The sequence below is a fragment of the Elephas maximus genome, chromosome 2, assembly GCF_024166365.1.
Source record: "Elephas maximus indicus isolate mEleMax1 chromosome 2, mEleMax1 primary haplotype, whole genome shotgun sequence".
Taxonomy (NCBI): Eukaryota; Metazoa; Chordata; class Mammalia; order Proboscidea; family Elephantidae; genus Elephas; species Elephas maximus.
The window spans coordinates 146,991,537-147,010,990 of NC_064820.1; the positions used below are offsets into that span (position 1 = coordinate 146,991,537).

General features: G+C 52.5%; 1 protein-coding gene across 8 annotated transcripts in view; it reads left to right on the plus strand.

Annotated features, from left to right (window-relative positions):
- The window catches only part of JADE2 (jade family PHD finger 2), a 54,438-nt gene extending 37,658 nt beyond the window's left edge, over positions 1 to 16,780 (plus strand). For all 8 annotated transcript variants that reach the window (XM_049873668.1, XM_049873666.1, XM_049873665.1 and 5 more), the window contains 3 exons: positions 4,463 to 4,580; positions 10,533 to 10,661; positions 12,056 to 16,780. In XM_049873668.1, the coding sequence (XP_049729625.1) occupies positions 4,463 to 4,580; positions 10,533 to 10,661; positions 12,056 to 12,870 (1,062 nt within the window). In that variant the 3' untranslated portion in view covers positions 12,871 to 16,780. The remainder of the gene's footprint in view (positions 1 to 4,462; positions 4,581 to 10,532; positions 10,662 to 12,055) is intronic.
- Positions 16,781 to 19,454: the final 2,674 nt, after the last annotated feature.

Genomic DNA, 19,454 nt, shown 5'->3' on the forward strand with positions numbered 1-19,454 from the left:
CACCATACTCATCCGTCCTTGGGCCTGGTCAAGGGGGAAGTGACCCTGATTGACCTGGGAAGGAGCCAGCCTGCCACCAGTTCAGGAAGGGGCAGGCGGGAAGGAGAGACCACATGCCCTGGGCTCCAGCCGCCTGTCACATACGGCAGGTGTGTCAGGTACAATCCCTCTGAGAACCACAGCTGCTTGTAGAGTTGTGCTCAGGCTACCCCGTCTCCACCCCTAGCGTCTTCAGCACAGACCCCAGCTTTTGTTCCAGACCTGTCCCAAACGACTCAGCAGATCTGACCTCCCTGGTCCGTACTGGGCATCTGTGGAGTCTGCCCACGTGCCTGGCCCTGGCTAGGCTGTGTGGGGAGGCCATGGGGTGGTCTCACCTCTTTAATCATCACAGTCGCCCTGGGAAAAGAAAGGTGAGGTGGATACTGCCAGCCCTACTGAGCAGATGAGGAAACTGAGCTCAGAGAGATGAGATGACAGGGAGACTTAGGGGAACTTGTGTTCCCTAGGGTTTGAGCTCAAATTTGGACCTGAATGCTGGAGTTCTTAGAAAGAGAGATGTTGGCTTATCCTCTGTTCCGTAAATGCCCTGGGCAAGAGCATCCTTTATCAATCCCCCAGCACCCCTTCGCCAGTGTCAGCTAGTACAGGTGGGGCCAGGGGCTGGGATGCCAGTGAGCCTGCTGGGGCAAGTCTCGGGGGTTCCAGGGCAACCAGAGCTGCTACACACACCCCTTTAATGGGGGGACAGGGTCCTCGAAGGTGAGGTGTGAGCCAGTGCACTCGTCTCCAGGAGGAGGAAGCAGGGGAGACTGAAATCTGTGCAGCTTCTTAGGGCCCAGGAGGACCCTATCAAAGTTCTGCTTCCCTGGCAGCCACTGAGTTGGGCTTGGGGACACTAGCTTGATGGGATCCGGGACACAGGGCTCCAGGCACCAGCAGAGAGCAGGGCAAGGGAAGGAACAGCCCTGGCAGGACCGAGGAGAGGAATGGCATCAGACACAGCAATGTGCCAGGCTCACCCTGGCCTCAGGGCCTTCCATGGCATGTGTTGGTGACAGTGAACGAACAGGGCTGAGCACTATGCTTGTGGGGGAGGCTTTCTGGGGCCATCAGAGAGGTGTTAACAGTGGTCAGGCAGGGGTTAAGAGTGAGGCCTGGGGTAGGCTGGGTTTGCATCCAGTTCCAGCACTTCCCACACCGAGTCTGTTAACACTTCTTTCAGTTTCCCTTTCCTTGTCTGTAAAATGGGACTAAGGATCATGCTCACGTTGCGGTTGCAGGGAATATGGGGGTACAGAGCTTAGCACAGTGCCCTCAGCTGTTGGCCATGATTATTGTTGTTGCTCTAGCTGTACAAGCAGTTTGACTTCTAGAAGAAGGGAGGCCGTGTTTTGCACTCCGAGGGTGGGCTGCACCGGGGCCAACGGGGCAGGGAGTGTCTTCCCTGATTGATCATTTGCCTCCTCCCTAAGACTGAGGAGGGTGTTCTCTGAAAAGTAGGAGCTGGGACCATGCTGCCGGCCCCAGCATGAAATCCCATTTTATGATCGGCCCGGAAAATTTGCTCTCTTAAAATTTCAGCTTTAGGCCTTGGTCCTGGCAGGCAGCTCGGGAAGGCATGGCTGCTGCAGCTTCCCGGAGTTATTCACAGCTAACAAAAAAATTGCAGCAGTGACAATTAGCCCGACAAACGCTGACTGGTGTCCCCTAGCAACCACGCTGGCAGCCAGGCTGTACAGGGGCCTGCTGGCTGTGGCTCGGGATCTGGTTACTCTGAGTTTATTGGAGACTTGGCCTGGCTTGAAGAGGGGCCAGGAGAGTGGGCCAGCTCCTGGACACACATGCCCTAGATAATGGACATGCTGGAAGTCCCAAAGGCCTCTCTTCAGCAAGCTCTCCCAGGGAAAGGAAGCCTTGGCTGAGAAGTAGGTCCTGCCCTCCCCTACACTTGCCACCTGTCTCCTTGTCACTTGGCCACACCCCACTTATCTGTCCTTGGTGCCTGGATAGTGGTCCCCTTGTCCCCCTGCACCCCCCGCCAAAGCCTGCCTTGTCCTGGGCAGCCTCCGCTTGCAGACCTGGCTCCTGGGCTCGCACACCTCCCATCTCTAGGGCTTCTCCAACACATTAGCGCCCCAACCCAACCCAAACCTAGTCACCCCTTGGACTGCTGCTCCCAAATCAGTTACTTGGAAATCCTCAAAGCCCCCTTTTGACCACAGCTCCTCTTCTCCCTGTACCTTTGCCTCCTGGGCACTCCACCCTTCCCTGTCTTCACATTCCCTTCAGTCCCACCCTGTTTGGCATTAGCCCACTGCCCATGCTCTTCACACTGTGTGAAGGCCACACCCCTGTTGGAGTCTCAGCCAGGAGGAGCCGCTGTCTGCCTGGGTGTTGCAAGCCTACCAGGAGAGATCTGGTAGCAGTGAGCAGCCAGGCGCCCCCAGGGTACCTGTCAGCCAGCCTTGGGAGGGCACACCGTGAAGGAAATGCCATTCCCACTCAGCCTTTTTTTTTTCCAGTTGCTGTGGAGTCATTTCCGACTCGTGGTGACCCCATGAGTGTTAGCGTAGAACTGTGCTCCATGGGGTTGGAGATAGCAGATTTTTCAAAAGTAGATTGTGAACCCTTTCTTCTGAGGCACTGCTGGGTAGACTTGAACCTCCAACCTTTCAGCTAGCTGCCCAGCACGTTAACCATTTGCATACCCAGAGACTACTCTTTTTTGTTACTACACTAAAATTCAAGAAAGTGTAGTTTTACTTAGCCTAGCTGCCCATTTTTCCAGGAAGCTTCCTCACTACCCCCAAGTCTGGTTCTGTCAGCACTTGTCTGCTCTGCTGGATAGAGAGCCGTGAGAAGAGAGGAACCCCTGACATTATTGCTCACCGCTGAATCCAGGACCCAGCACAGCACCAGTTCACAGAGCTGCAACCTGTCCTTAGGGGCGTGATAGGGGGATGCTAGGGGGAGGGGTCCCCCAGGGTAATCACGAGGAAGTCCAGGTTTTGAGAGGAAGTTAGACCAATCTGATAGGCCACAGGCTGGGGCCAGATGATCGCAGCCGAGAGCTGCCCCCTGGGGGATGCTGACTGAGGAGGGGTTGGTAGAATTGTGTTGCAAAGGTGGGTGGTGCCATGGCTTGGTCTTCACCATCGAGGCCAGAAAGCCATGTGTCCCAGTGCCGAGTGCCACCAAGAGTCCATGCAGAGTTTATCCTGTGGAGGCTTGAGTCTGGACCAGGTATTCTGAGGTCTCCTTCGTGATTAGGCTCAAGAAGGAAAAGAAGATGCCCGTGCCCAGTGGAGAGGTCTGAAATCACGGTTACTTCCAAGCCTGGAGAAATGGTCATGCTGAGAGGCGGGGGCTCTGAAGACTGAACTAAGCCTTGAAGATGGAACCCAGCTGGAGAGAGAGGTACTAGCCTCTGTTGGAGAGACTCTGGTGGGACCCAGGATTCAAGCTTAGCAACTCTTGGCTAGCTGTCTCTACTGCTGGATGCTCTGTCCTGAGCTGAAGATGACCCCAGACCAACGAACTTATTCAAGGGTGGGGGCCTGATCTTGGCCCCAGAAGTGTGGCCCACCCTGAGAACAGCTGATGAGGGATGGCACACTGGGCTGAGGTGCCAGGTGAGCAGGCAGCAACATGACCCACACTTCAGGTGCTTCCATGCCCCATGCGCTAAGCACACTGGTCTCTGAGGCCCTAACGGGCTCTTCCCACCTGGCCTAAGAGACCTGGAGAGGCCTCTGCTCCCTGAGGAGTTCTGTGTCAGGCTGAGTGAACATGGCCATGTGGATGTGGGGCCCTTGGCTAGAGCAGCCTGGCCATGGCTTGAGTCCCAGTGCAGCGGGTGGGTATGGGCCAGCCAAGCTGGGCACTGGTGGGGCAGGGGCTACCTGTCTGCTCAAGGCTATTCTGTTGGAGCTCTCTCTAGCTTCATGTACCATGGTCATTTGTGGTTCAGGACAGGCGTTGGTTTTTGCTATGGGGTTTATGGTTGAAGAGTTTCTTTGATATGAAGGAGAGGAGACGAAGTGATGGACCTTGAGAGGCTTTGATGAGCCTTGGGCCACTGTTTCTGTAGGGGAGACCCACCATGCTGGAAGGGCCTTGGGAGGCAGTGTGGCTGACTACGTCAAGAACTTAAGACTGAGAGGAAGAGAGGTGGAATTACCATCCTGAGCTCACCAGATGCTCTCTCGTGCCCACTCTGGCTCAGCCAGGGGCCAGAGGGCCAAGGCTGTGCCTGGGCCCATGGTTTGGATCTGAGAAATGTGGTACAGGGCTGGGGTCTGGAAATTGATTCCCAGATGTCCTGGGCAGGATAGGCAGTGGTGGCAGCTGAGGCCTCTGCCCCGGGCACTGCCTTCATCAGCACAAGGCCCCCCAGAATTGGGAGGTCAGGGATGGCTGCCCATGAGTAAGGTGGAAAATCTTTCTTGTGTTTCCTCAGGTTAGAAATCTGTGCTACATGGTGACAAGGCGCGAGAGAACGAAACACGCCATCTGCAAACTCCAGGAGCAGATATTCCACCTGCAGATGAAACTTATTGAACAGGATCTGTGTCGAGGTAGGCGTCTTCCCTGCTGGCCACCAGCCATACTCTCTCTGGAATGGGTCTCAAGGAGGGTACGTCTTCAGGGCCTGTTGGGGACATGTGGGGGGAGCCAGAGACCACTGGCCCCCACCCCTACCCTCCACCATCCAGTTAATAGGCTGAGAGGGGGACTTCCCAGTGTTCTAGTTGTGTGTTGGTAGGCAGGGAGCCAGAGGTTGGAATGTGGGCATCAGTCTTCCCTCAGGGAACCCAGGCAGCACCAGGGCCTCAGTGGTTCAGGAGCAAACTGCATGTTAGCAGGTGCAGATCAGAAGTCCTAGTAGCTCTATGTTAATGCGGAGGAAGGAAGGGCCAGAAGCTGGAGAGCCTCCTCAAAGCCTACCACATCTGCCTGAGTGTTGATTCTGAAGAATGCACCTGCACCAGCGGTAGAACGTGACCTGTGTGTCCTTTCTAGCCCTTGGGACTCAGGCCCTGTACCAGTAGGTTTTTGCTTCATTTTCTTTTGATTCTCTTACCATCACATGCATTTTGGAAATCCAAGGCCAAAGAAGCTCTGATATTGCTCTTACCTATTAGTTGTAGATATTGCCAGACACAGGGCCCTTCCTGGAGTGTTGATATTTTAAGGAATGTGGGCATCAGTCTTCCCTCAGGGAACCCAGGCAGCACCAGGGCCTCAGTGCTTAACCCAAAAGAATGGTGCTTTAATGTCAAATTACATACCACAGAAATAGCTGGATGAAAAGAGCTTTTGAAATGTTGGCTGCCACTACCGGCTCTGCCTCTGAGTAAGGCTGGGCCTAGAGTGGAGGAGAGCTGTTGGGCTACCACTGAACCACTTGATTGAGGACTGGTACTGCCCAGCCCTGCCCAAGAGCTGAAATGCCTCAATTGTCTTTGGTATCACCACCCACTCTGGCGCAAGACATCAACACTGCAATGTGCCTGTGCTGAATCAGGGCAAGTTGCAGCCATGTGGATATCAGAGCTCACCATGGACCCCAGGACTGTGGCAGCTTCCTGGTTTCTCGAACTTTCCAGGCTTCCTCTTGTGTCCCCTGGTGGTTCAGTGAGCACTAAATGAGCACCAGCTGGCTTCCCTGCCAAGGCACACTGCAAGGAACTAAATGGCCAGGGTTTCTGCCCTCATGGAGCTCACCATCTGGAAGGATAAAGGAAAGTGGAAACATTGAATTGGCATCTCAGAGGCTGAAGTTGGTGCTGATGCAAGACAGAAGACATCAGGGTGGCTCCGCAGAGGCGATGGTGCTGAAGCAATATCCTAAGGCCTCCTGGCACCTCTGCTGTGGCCACACATCCAGGAGGAGACCTTTCCCAGGCCCCAGAGGCCCCACACACAATGTGCTCACAATCAAGGAGACAGAGAATGGAAAGGCATGAGCAGTGCCCTCAGGCACAGGATTCTAGAAATGTGGTCGAGAGCTTGGAGGGATCCAACCCTGCATTACACTGGTGACATTTGCAGCTCCCTGGTCTGAGTGGCAGCAACAGGCAGCCCTTTGTTCAGGGCAGGGCATTTGGAGAGAAGCCTGGTTCACCCCTGCCGGAAGCTGATGTCCACTGTTGTGACACTGAATACCTGAGGTGTGATATGGGCTGTGAGCATATTGCCAAGGCCTATTCTGGCCTGGGGGCTGAAGAAGCCCTCCCAGCGGAGGTGATATTTAGGCTGTGAGCTGAAGCAAGTAAAGGAACAGGTAAAGGAACAGCATATTTGGAGAAATAGAGGCCAAAGCATGTCTTGTTAGAGAAACTGGGGCAGAAGGAAGATGTGTAAAGTGAGGCTGAGGGGATGTCAGGGTGAGGCGGACAAGATCTTGTGACATAGGGAAGGTGCTCAGACTATTCTGAGGGCGATGGGGAACCAAAGAAGCCCCCTCCTCCCCAAGTATCTAGGCATTGATCCCATGATATAGAAGAGGAGACTGTCGTTAGGTGCCGTCGAGTCGGTTCCGACTTGTAGTGACCCTGCGTACCACAGAACAAAACACTGCCTGGTCCTACACCATGCTCACAATCATTGTTATGCATAAGCCCATTGTTGCAGCCACTGTGTCAATCCATCTCGTTGAGGGTCTTACTCTTTTCCTCTGACCCTCTAGATTACCAAGCATGATGTCCTTCTCCAGGGACTGGTCCCTCCTTACAATATGTCCAATGTATATGAAATGCGGTTTTGCCATCCTTGCTTCCAAGGAGCATTCTGGTTGTATTTCTTCCAAGACAGGTTTGTTCATTCTTTTGGCAGTCCATGGTATATTCAGTAGTCTTTGCCAACACCACAATTCAAGGGCGTCAGTTCTTCTTCGGTCTTCTTATTCATTGTCCAGTTTTCACGTGCATATTGATGTGATTGAAAATAACGTAAGTTAGGTAAGGTACACCTTAGTCTTCAAGGTGACATCTTTGCTCTTCAACACTTTAAAGAGGTCCTTTGCAGCAGATTTACCCAATGCAATGCATTGTTTCATTTCTTGACTGCTGCTTCCATGGCAGTTGATTGTGGATCCAAGTAAAATGAAATCCTTGACAGATTCAGTCTTTCTCTGTTTATCATGATGTTGCTTATTGGTCCAGTTGTGAGGGTTTTTGTTTTCTTTGTGTTGAGGTGTAATCTATACTGAAGGCTGTGGTCTTTGATCTTAATCAGTAAGTGCTTCAAGTCCTATTCACTTTCAGCAAGCAAGGTTGTGTCATCTGCATAACACAGGTTGTTAATGAGTCTTCCTTCAATCCTGATGCCGTTTTTCTTCATATAGTCCAGTTTCTCGGATCATTTGCCCAGGATACAGAGTGAATAGGTATGGTGAAAGGGTACACACACCTTTCCTGACTTTAAACCATGCAGTTTCCCCTTGAACTGTTCGAACAGCTGCCTCTTGATCTATGTAAAGGTTCCTCATGAGCACAATTAAGTGTTCTGGAATTCCCATTCCTCACAGTGTTATCCATAATTTGTTATGATCCACACAGTCAGATGCCTTAGAATAGTCAATAGAACACAGGTAAACATCCTTCTAGTATTCTCTGCTTTCAACCGGGATCCATCTGACATCAGCAATGATATCCCTGGTTCCGCAGCCCCTTCTGAATCTGGCCTGAATTTCTGGCAGTTCACTATCGATATACTGCTGCAGCCGCTTTTGAATGATTTTCAGCAAAATTTTGCTTGCATGTGATATTAATGATATTATTTGATAATTTCTGTATACGGTTGGATCACCTCTCCCGGGAATAGGCATAAATATGGATCTCTTCCAGTCAGTTAGTGAGGGAGCTGTCTTCCAAATTTCTTGGCCTAGACGTGTGAGCACTTCCAGCCCTGCATCAGTTTGTGGAAACATCTCAATTGATATTCCATCAGTTCCTGGAGCCTTGTTTCTCGCCAGTGCCTTCAGTGCAGCTTGGACTTCTTCCTTTAGCACTATCGGTTCCTAATCATATGCCACCTCTTGAAATGGTTGAACGTTGACCATTCTTTTTGGTATAATGACTCTGTGTATTCCTTCCATCTTCTTTTGATGCTTCCTGTGTCTTTAATATTTCCCCCATAGAATCCTTCACTATTGCTACTCAAGGCTTGAATTTTTTCTTCAGTTCTTTCAGCTTGAGAAATGCCAAGCATGTTCTTCCCTTTTGGTTTTCTATCTCCAGGTTTTTGGACATGTCATTATAATGCTTTACTTTGTCTTCTCAAGCCACCCTTTTAAATCTTCTGTTCAGCTCTTTTACTTCATTTCTTTCTTTTGCTTTAGCTGCTTGATGTTCAAGAGCAAGTTTCAGAGTTTCTTCTCACATCCATTTCGGTCTTTTCTCTCTTTCCTGTCTTTTTAATGACCTCTTTGCTTTGTTCATGTATCACGTCCTTGATGTCATTCCACAGCTTGTCTGGTCTTGGGGTCATTAGTGTTCAATGCGTCAAATCTATTCTTGAGATGGTCTCTAAATTCAGGTGGGATATATTCAAGATCGTACTTTGTTCTAATTTTCTTCAGTTTCAACTTGAACTTTCATATGAGCAGTTGGTGGCCTGTTCCACAGTCAGCCCCTGGCCTTGTTCTGACTGATGATAGTGAGCTTTTCCATCATCTCTTTCCACAGATGTAGTCGATTTGATTCCTGTGTATTCCATCTGGTGAGGTCCATATGTACAGTCACCGTTTATGTTGGTGAAAAAAGGTATTTGCAATGAAGAAGTTGTTTGTCTTGCAAGATTCTGTCATGCGATCTCCAGCATCGTTCTATCACCAAGGCCGTATTTTCCAACTACCAATCCTTCTTTTGTGTCCAGCCACTACTACACTTCACAATTCCAATCACCAGTAATTATCAATGCCTCCTAATTGCATATTTGATCAATTTCAGACTGCTGAAGCTGGTAAAAATCTTCAGTTTCTTCATCTTTGGCCTCAGTGTTGGTGCATAAATTTGAATAATAGTCATATTAACTGGTGTTCCTTGTAGGCATGTGGATATATTATCCTATCACTGACTGTGTTGTACCTCAGGATAGATCTTGAGATGTTATTTTTGACAGTGAATGCAACGCCATTTCTCTTCAAGTTGCCATTCCCGGAATAGTAGACTATATGATTGTCCGATTCAAAATGGCCAGTACCAGTTCGTTTTAGCTCACTAATGCCTAGGATATCCATGTTTATGCATTCCATCTCCTTTTTGACAGTTTCTAATTTTCCTAGATTCATACTTCCTACATTCCAGGTTCCAATTATTAATGGATGTTTGCAGCTGTTTCTTCTCATTTTAAATCATACCACGTCAGCCAATGAAGGTCCCAAAAGCTTTACTCCATCCACATCATTAAGGTCAACTCTACTTTGAGGAGGTAACTCCTCCCCACTCGTCTTTTGAGTGCCTTCCAACCTGGGGGGCTCATCTTCCAACACTATATCAGACAATGTTCTGCAGCTATTTATAAGGTTTTCACTGGCTAATTCTTTTCAGAAGTAGACTGCCAGGTCCTTCTTCCTAGCCTGTCTTAGTCTGGAAGCTCAGCTAAAAACTGTCTGCCATGGGTGACCCTGCTAGTATCTGGATACCAGTAGCATAGCTTCCAGCATCACAGCAACATGCAAGCCCCCACAGTACAACAAACTGACAGACACGTGGGGGATGAGGAGTCTAGAGCCAACAAAAAAAGGAAGCACCTGGCCTGAGGTTGTACAGTGGGTTAACAGCAGAGTTAGGAAGATTTTTCAGAGCTGGGGCCACACATCTCATTCAACCTTCTCTTAAACCCTTGTTTGGGAAGCCGTCTTTACTCTAACTGAGACGCTGGTTCAAGAGTCAGAGTGTTGTGGGGCTTTGCCCTCCACGTGTCCCTCCTCTGCTCTGGTGTTCCCTGTGGCTCCCTAGACCTAAGTGGTCATGGGCTGAAAGGATATGAGGACCAGGTGTGTACTCTGAATCTCTATCTACTACCTGACCTCAAAAGTAGACCAGGAGACTAAGGTAGGGGGCTGACCACTGTGTCAGGACTAGAAGCCAAGCCTGTTAACTCCTCAGGTAGTGTTCTTTCCACTTTCGTGTTCCGCTCCTTGACCTGCCCAGATCCACCCTTAGTTAGCCTTCCCACCCAACAAGAGGCCCTGTAGGATCCATAGGGTATGACCTACATGTAGGTCAGATCTATACGGGCCTCTCCTCCTGGCCTGTACCCTTCCCAAGACCCCAAGCCCTTCAGAAGCAGCAGTGGGCAGGTACCCCTCTTTCCTGCACTGGCTGTCCTCTGATCTGGAGTCCAATTCTCCCAAAATCCCCACAGCTCTCACCTGGGAAACCGGGGCAGGGCAGGGTAGCCTGGAGGGTGAGGCACTGGGTTGGTGGAGGACTCCTTGGATGATAACACAGTGATCTTGGTTCTGACTGAGACCACTTGGGGTAACCGTTGTCCCCCTCCTCTCGCTCTCCCTGATGCAGAGCGGTCTGGGAGGAGAGCAAAGGGCAAGAAGAATGACTCGAAAAGGAAAGGCCACGAGGGCCCGAAGGGCAGCCCTGAGAAGAAAGAGAAAGTGAAGACTGGGCATGAGTCTGTCCTGGGGCAGCTGGGTGAGTGAGTGGTCATGCTGGCCTGGTGGACGTGGCCGGGCTCCTACCATCACCTCGCTGTGCACCCCCCGACCCTGTAAGGCCAGGAGGACCACAGCACACCCACTGCACAGAATGGGAGACTGGGGCCCAAGGAGGGTGTGACCAGACCCTCCCAGGTGCTCATGTCTTCCATCCATAAAGGAGACCAGGGTCTCAGAGACACGTCTGACAGCCTGAGAAGCCCCCATTCTGTGAACTGGAGGCTCAGAAATTGTTTGGTCATACCCCTGGCTGGGACCCTGGATGCTAGATTTTCCCGGAGGCCTTCAGTGGGCCTCAGGGCCTTCTAGGCCCTTCCAGAAACCCAGCCCCGTGCTAGGAGGTGAGGGTCTACCAAAAGGCTCCATCCCTGTCCCCACTCTGGCAGAGTCCTGTTGCCTGAGCCCTCAGGCCCCATTTGGTGGGGAGTAGAAGCTTCAAATGGTTCTACCCCTCAATGCCAGTGAACCTTTCTGAAATCGCCCAGAGAGTAGGAGTGGGCCCTTTCCCAGCTGCCATCTTCACAGTAACCTTACAGGGTCCCCAGCATTGGGCTCTGGCCAAGCCTATCTCCCCAAGATGTTACCTGCTTCCTCCAGAGTGCTTCTCAAGGGATCCGGCTGGAGTTCCCTTCCAGACTTCTTCTCTAATATCGCAGAGGCCCGAGGTCATCTTTTGTCCTCAGTCTAATGACGGGGCAACTTGAATGGCTAATGGGAGACTCAGTCCCACAGCCATCCCCTCCCAAGACCTCAGTAAAGGAGGGAGGGCCCAAAGACAGAGCTGCCCCTGGCATCCAGGAGAGACCTCCTACGCAGATGGACCCCATCACCGCATACACGCCTGACATGTTGCTTTGGAGTTCCTGGCTTTGGAAGCTTTGGGAGGAGACATGGCTCATAAAAGTCCAGCATCCCCTGGTGGCCTGAGAACGTTACCCTCCATCTGCCTCTCCCAGGAGTGGGGGTGAGCTGGGCTGGGCTGGCTTCATGGGCATGAGGCCTGTGCAGTTACACAGGCCCCGCCCTTAGAAGGGCCTGGGCTTGGTTTAATCCTCTGCTCTTGCCAGCTTGAAATTCTTCATAATTTCTGAACAAGGGGCCCCACACTTCCGTTTTGCACTCTGCCCCACAAATTATGTAGCCAGCCCTGGAGGTAAGTGGTCCTTCTGGGAAAAGGGGTATATGGTGTGGCTCCTACTCCTTGGTGGTGTTTGCTGAAGGGATGGACAGAACAAGATACTCACTTGGGAGGGAGAGAGGGTGGGAAGCACCCAGCTGTGTGCTGGGGATGATCACAGAGGGCTGCCTGGAAGGGGGAGTGGGACACATACCTGCTGACATCTGACCTGCCTCCTCACTCTCCTTGGCCAGGCCTGTCCACTCCATTTCCCATTGATGGCACCTTCTTCAACAGCTGGCTGGCGCAGTCAGTGCAGATCACAGCAGAGAACATGGCCATGAGTGAGTGGTCACTCAACAACGGACATCATGAGGACCCCGCCCCAGGGCTGCTGTCAGAGGAGCTGCTACAGGATGAGGAGACACTGCTCAGCTTCATGCGAGACCCCTCGCTGCGGCCCGGAGACCCTGCTAGGAAGGCCCGCAGCCGCACCCGCCTTCCAGCCAAGAAGAAGCCACCACCGCCACAGGATGGGCCAGGTCCACGGACGACTCCAGACAAATCACCCAAGAAGCCCTGGGGCCAGGATGCAGGCACTGGCAAAGGGGTTCAAGGGCCACCTGCCAGGAAACCACCACGGCGGACACCTTCTCACCTGCCGTCCAGCCCTACAGCCGGGGACTGTCCCATCCCAGTAGCTCCTGAGAGCCCCCCACCACTGGCCCCCGAGACCCCAGACGAGGCAGCTCCTATGGCTGCTGACTCGAATGTCCAAGTGCCTGGCCCTACGGCGAGCCCCAAGCCATTGGGCCGGCTCCAGCCGCCCCGTGAGAGCAAGGGAAGCCGGAGGTCGCCGGGTACCAGGCCAGATACTGGGACAGGACCGCCTTCTGCTATGGCTGAAAGGGCAAAGGTCAGGCTACACTTTGACACTGAGACTGATGGCTACTTCTCGGATGGGGAGATGAGCGACTCAGACATAGAGGCCGAGGACAGCGGTGTACAGCGGGGTCCCCGGGAGGCAGGGGCTGAGGAGGTGGTCCGCATGGGCGTACTGGCCTCCTAACTCACCCCTACCCTGTCCTGGGCCCTGCCCTGGCCACTCACAAGGCCTCAGCCCAGTCACAACTGCCATTTCCAATCTCTGCTGAGTGACCCAGACCCACGAGGCTGCCACTCTGTTATGGTTTTATTTTTAATATAGAGAGAGTTTCAGATTCCACACTGTTGTCTTTCCTCTGTACTGGCCTAGGACGTTAGGATTCCTCCACGGCTCTGGCCACAAGGGCCACGCCAGGTCCTCTGCACCACTCCTGCTGGGGCAGCCTTCTTGTCCCAGGCTCGCACAGCCCCACCGGCTCCTCGCTAGATGTAGGCAAGGTGACGAGAGCCCAGGACTGCAGTCCGCTGCCACTGGTGACACAGACTTGTGAGGGCATTATTTCATGGCAGATGGGCCAGCCCAGGGCCTGCCCTGCCTTGCCCCCAGATCCCACTGGGGTCCATTTGGGGGGTCCTGCTGCATTCTACTGATCCCCAAGGAAGTATAATAAGCGATCCCTGGCCAGAGTCTACTCACTGTCACAAGCACAATGAGCTTCTATGAGAAAGCACTGAGGGGGCGCAGAGGGCCCGCTGGTTCCAGGTGAACCAGAAGCTGTTCCTGATCAACCCACATCATCTGAGGCCTGCCTGCCCACCCTGCGACCCTCCCTCCCTTGCTGCTCCGCCCTTGCCAGCAGCACCCAGCCCAGTGGTTCTGGGAAGGGGCTCCCAGAATCCTTCCTGGGCTGTGCCATTTACTCAGGAGACTCCCAAACAGCCAGCCGCCAATGCAGGCAGGGGGCTGCAAGGGAGGGCCAGTGCCCAGACAGGGGTGTGGGGCTCCAACCAGCCCACTGCAGAGAAGCACTCTGGGGTTCCAACTTCCTTCTTCCTTCGGGGCCAGTCTCTGCCCGAGTCTGGTCACTCCCAGACAGAGCTGACCAGACCATTTGCCTTTTCAAGTTTCCCAGTCCTGCTAAGAGATGAGCTGCTTCCTTGGTTTCCTTTCGGAAACTCGTCCTTCCAACAAGCAGTGGGATCCCGGGGCCCAGGGCAGGCCAGTGCTGGCCTGCTGGGGCTGTTTTAAGTCTTGCTGGATGTTCTTGTGTTCCTCTGTCCCTCAGAGCCTTAACGCCCTTCCCCAGCCACATCCCCCTCCCCACTACTCCTGCCCCACCTGTCCGCCCCACCCTTTATGTCCCAGGTAGTTGCTCTGAAGAGTTTTAGCGAGTGGCCCCAGGGTGATAGCTCAGGGAACAAACAAAAAAGGAATTCCGTGAAAACATTTTTTTTTTTTTCTTTTACGAATTACTCCTGGGTCACTTCTGCCACTGGTAAAGCCAGAACTTCTCCAACAAGAACCTTGTAAAAGTCCAGTGAATAAGTCGAATCATTCTGTGGATGCCAAAGAATATTTTGACCACAATACAGCACAGCCTGGACCTGACAACTTGTCATTTGAACTTTTTTTTTTAAATGGAGTTCTTTAGCAACCAAGTATAGCAACATGTTCGCCACACTTACCCAAGGAGACAGAGCCCAGGCTCTTCGATGCTTTTCTGCTGCTGACCTGCCCCTTGGGGTTGGACTTCAGATCCTGGTCTGGACCCCCTGTGAGCTGTCCTAATTCTGAGGCTCACAGGGGGGAAGATCTGACAGTGAAATCAGCCTGGAAAAAGTCTCATGTGGTTCCCCACACACAAATACAAAAGGCGGATATAAGCGGGATGGGGAGCAGCTTGACCACCCACCCTGACTCCAAAATGATCAAGGTACGACAGTGGCGTTGTCATTGACACTCAGTTTCATGTGAATTTTAGCAAAACAGGAAACAAAGATAATGACTCAGTTTAGAGGATGGAGCAAATGTATCCAATTGGAGTAGACTCTGAGGGAGTGGGTGGCATGGGTTCTGGGTGTTGGGATAGCATGAGCCGCCCCATAGGGCTTAGTGTACGTGCCTGTCTTGGTAGCAGTGGCCAGTGCAGTATCAGCATCAGTGTCCCAACCCCGTCTGGGTTTACTGCCTTTGAACAAACCTTCCTCCCCAATGCTTTGAGTCACAACCTTGTCTATGTTGGATTGCTCCTCTGACCCCTCAGGAAGCAAAGGGACAAGTTTAAAGAACAACCAAATTCTGCTAGGGGTTGGGCGTTCCAGGCATGGCTCAGGTCAAACAGACTAAGCGCTTGCTCCCTTACCCCTCCACTCCATCAGGAACCAGGGCCTGGGCTCTCCTGGGGAGAGGGGCCGTGAAGAATCCGGAGAGAGTGCAGAGCGGAACTGGACTGGTTAGGCCAGTTAGGGCAGCCTCCCTGCATTCTTCACAGAGCCTCTGCTCTAGCTGGCTGGCCTCTGAATTCTGGCCTCTCTTGATTGGCTGTTGCTTTCCAGTGGCCCATCCCTGAGGCCTCCCTGCCCCACCCCGTCTGTGTCCTGTGCAGAACCTAGATGTAGCTGGCTGGCGGCACCTTTGTTCCCAGGCCAGGCCCTAGAGCTGTCCTCCCCAGCCAGCTGTTCACCTCCACGTTGTCCACCAGGCTGCAAGGAGGATAAGAATACCTGTCCCTGCCCTTGTCCCCTCCCCCATTAGCCACAGTCCCTTCACTCTTGTCCTGGCCTACTGTCCACAGTTCAGAGGGCTTGGCCATCCCTGAGGCCACAGTAGGCAGCAGGAGAAGGCAGAGGCCTTTTCTAGGCCAGAGGCAAAGGAAGATCTCTCACTTGACCACCTCTGCCCACACTCACTGGCCCTCCTCAAGGAGGGAGAAGCTGCTCTGTAACACATTCTGGCCGTCAGCCCCTACTCCCGTCCTGGCCTCCCACCAGGAGAAAAACGTCTTTACCGTATGATAAAGACCCACCACGTCCTTCCCCCTCATCATGGTGAGAAGGGATAATGTGCAAGGAAAGTATTTTTATGTATCATAAATGTATTTTGAAACAAATGAAAGGTAGAAGGTTTTATTTTATTAAATGAGCTCTGACTTTGTGAAAATGTGTGAGCATTTGTGATGTCAGGGCCACAGTGTCCTTGGAGAAGCCACCCAGGTCTCCAGACATGGGTGTTCGATGTGGGCATCTGAGTGTGTACCAGGGCACCACTCGTGTGTCCCTATGTGTCTGCCGTGTGTGTGCACACTGTGGAGCCTGCTGGGGCAGCTCTAGGATATCAGCTGCACACTTCTGATGGGCGTTGGCAGCAGCTGGACTTGGCATTTCCTTGCTCTCTGCCAGATGTAGCCAACCTCTGCCCATGCCCGCACACAGCTCTGCAGAATGATCTGGACCCCTGCAGCCAGGTCCTTGGGAAGGCCACTCTCCCATGCCCCTGACCCAGCTGGCCACATTGGCCAAAGAGCCAGGGCTGGAGACTGGAACTTTGGTTGTTCTTCGAGGCACTTCCTGCCACCTTCTCCCTCAAATGCACACAACACTTTGTGCTCCACATCAGTTATGGGGGGGTTGATATGAATGTCACAGGAGGAGTTGCCTTCTGTCTTTGTTTCAAAGAAAGTGATGTGCCATTTGTTAATATACAAGAGAAATATTGAAAATATATTGAAAAGAGCAATTTTAAATTATTTTTGGCTTATGTTGCAATATTTATTTTCTTGTATTAGAAAAGATTCCTTTGTAGAGAAAAAATGTATTTTTCATTAACGCAAAGACCTATTTCCCCTTTTTGTACATTGTCCATGTTCGCAACCCTTAACAAGCAATAGAATGTATGGCCGCCTTGGTGTGGCCGACGCCCGCTGTGCCCTGCATGATTCTCTGTTGCTGCTGCTGCTGCTGCAAAGCTCCCAGCCCCATCCTGTCCTGCTCACTCCATGGGGGCCTCCAGACCCCGGCCCCTGCCAGGGCCTGGGTCTTAAAGAGCCCTTTGCGCTCCTCGTGTGTTGGCAAACGCAGTTAATAAAGCAATGTTTTCTGTGCTGGCTGGTGTGAGGCTCCATTGCACTGGGGTAAGGGACTCTGGGGGTGAGTCGGGACTGCCTCTATGTACACACCCAGCAGTGGGCTCAGTGAGTTTCCCAAGGGGACCTGCTGCTACCTCCTAAGGAATGGTAATAGTGATGCTTATATTGAGCGCTCCATATGCTCCAGGTCCTATGCTTTAAGGGCGTTATTTCATTCGACGCTCGCTGTTTAATCCCCTGCAGTTTAGAGAGGATGAGAGAGATACGTAACGTCACACATCTGGTAACAGATAAAGCTCAGCATCAAAGCCAGGACTGTTGGACTTTCCACCCCCAGTGACAGAGGGATCTGCAGAAGATGCAGTGTGAGCGGCTCCCGGACAGGGGCACCTTCACTTACCTGCTTTGCCAGGGAGAGTGGGAAAGTTTAGGGGGAGCCAAGGGGATCTGTCTCTCAATAAAAATTTTTGCCCAGGTGTATGAGTCAGAATCGACTTGACAGCAACGGGTTACTGAGCACCTGCTCCATTCTTGGCCCTGGGAAGTGTGGGGACTGTAGCCGCCATCCCTGCCCTGGGGCAGCACACCATCCAGCAGGAACACAGATACAGACGGAGGCCTGGGCTGAGCTGGGCTGGGCTCAGGAAAGGCTTCTCTGAGGCAGGGACATTCCTTTAGCAAGTAGTCTCTTGAGTGTACCCCTTACTCTGTCAGTGTGCTGGGCTGTATACTGAGCATATCACCAGACCCCTGCTCTCCTAGAGCTTCCAATCAACTGAGATCTGAAGAATAAATAGGGGTTGCTAGCCAAAGGGCCACTGGATAGGAGAAAGAGACAGAGCTTTCCTGATAGAGGGCTCAGCATGTACAAAGATGGATCAAACTAAGTCCGGAAAGGGTATTGAACCACCTCTGAGAGCCCAAGGGGAAGCTGTGTGGAAAGGGGGTTGAATTGGGACTTAGGGACTCTAGTTTGTGTATCTACTGACTTAGTTGTCAGCAGCATGGAATTGCTCCATTTCTTCACTGGTATGACAGGGAGTAGGTTGCCAAGGGCCCTTCTGGCTCCAAGGTTCTGTATGTTCACAAGGCAGAAGTCTTGGAAATAAACCTCGGGTGGATTGTGTTTGTGCCCAGCTCTGAATGCCTATGGAGGGAGGCCTCCCTCAGTGACAGTCACATCCTTGCATGCGGCCCCAGGGAACACTGACTGACTAGGGGATATGGGAGTTCTCTCAGGGCACCAAGCCAGGGATCCAGCAGCTTAGCTGTGAGTGGGAAGGGCTCGGTGCCCTCAGCTGCAGAGTCAGCGTGAGGTGCTGGTGGGAGATTGGTCCTGAGGCTGAGGGAGCTTGTGGGTCAGCTGCCCTGGGTTTGGCACCCTGGTCTCTCCTCCCAGTGCCAGCCCGAAGCCAGGCCTACTGTGGAACCACTGGACCACAAGGTGTCTGAGAGAGTGCTGCAGGGGCCCCTCCAAGACCCACAGCTGATAAATTTGAGACAGGTGGCTGCGAGGCACCTTGTGGGCCTAAAATAGCACTATTCAATAGAAATAATGCCAGCCACACACGTAATTTAGAATTTTCTAGTAGATACATCTTAAAAAGTAAAGAGAAACAGGCAAGTTTAATTTTAATAATATATTTTAACCAACCCATTACATCAAAAATATCACTTCAACATGTAACCAATATAAAATAATTATTAATGAGATATTTTACATTCTTTCTTGTACTAAGTGTTTGAAGACCAGCAGGTACTTTACACTCACAGCACATCTTAATTAGGACTAGCCACATTTCAAGTGTGCAACAGCCACGTGTGGCAAGTGGCTAAAGTATTGGGCAGCGAGCCCTAGAGATCCTATGATTCCCCCTGGGTTGTCCTTGGTTGGCCCAGGCTTGTGTGGAGAGAGGGACAGACAGTGCTGGCCCTCCCTTCCCTGCCCACGTCCCTCTAGGATGCCCTCTGCACCCATTCAAGTCCATATGGCTGCTTTAGGGTAGGGTTCTCTTGTCTGACTGGTGTTCCTGGGCCTTCTCTCCCTGGCCATCGCCTCTGCTGTCCCTGCCCTCAGAGAGCCCTGAGGACAGGATGGGCCAGGAAATGCTGGTTGCAGCTCCCCCATGCAGGCTGGTTCACTCCCAGCCAGGACTGACAGCCGGTGACATAGTGATCTGCAGAAGATGCAGTGTGGGCATCTCCTGGACAGGGACACCTTCACTCATCCACCTTCATTCATGCATTCATTCAGCCCCCGTGAAGCCCCTGCTGCTGGCCAGGAGGACGCCGTCATGACCACGGTCCCCTCATGGCCAACCAGGCCAGTCAGGAGACAAACAGATCATCCCAAATTACATAGAGACTGGGCTGCAAACAAGGGCATGGGGCAGTGAGGGAGAATAGGGAACTGGGGGCTGAGGGAGGTCTCTGCTGTCTCTGAACTTCCCTGTCTCTCAAAACTCATGTGAAGCAGAGTCTGGGGCGCCACCTGCTGCCCATCCAGGCCAGGCCCAGATGCCTCCAGCTCCAGCTGCCAAGGTGCACAGGGCCAGGGCCACCCCGTGTCCCCAAGGCTCAGAACTCCAGCCTCCCTCTTCCCTGTACTCCTTAGGCTCCTACACGCCAGTGCCTCCCTCTCCTTAGCCAGCTGGGGCAGAAAAGGTCCTCTGTCTCAGCCTTC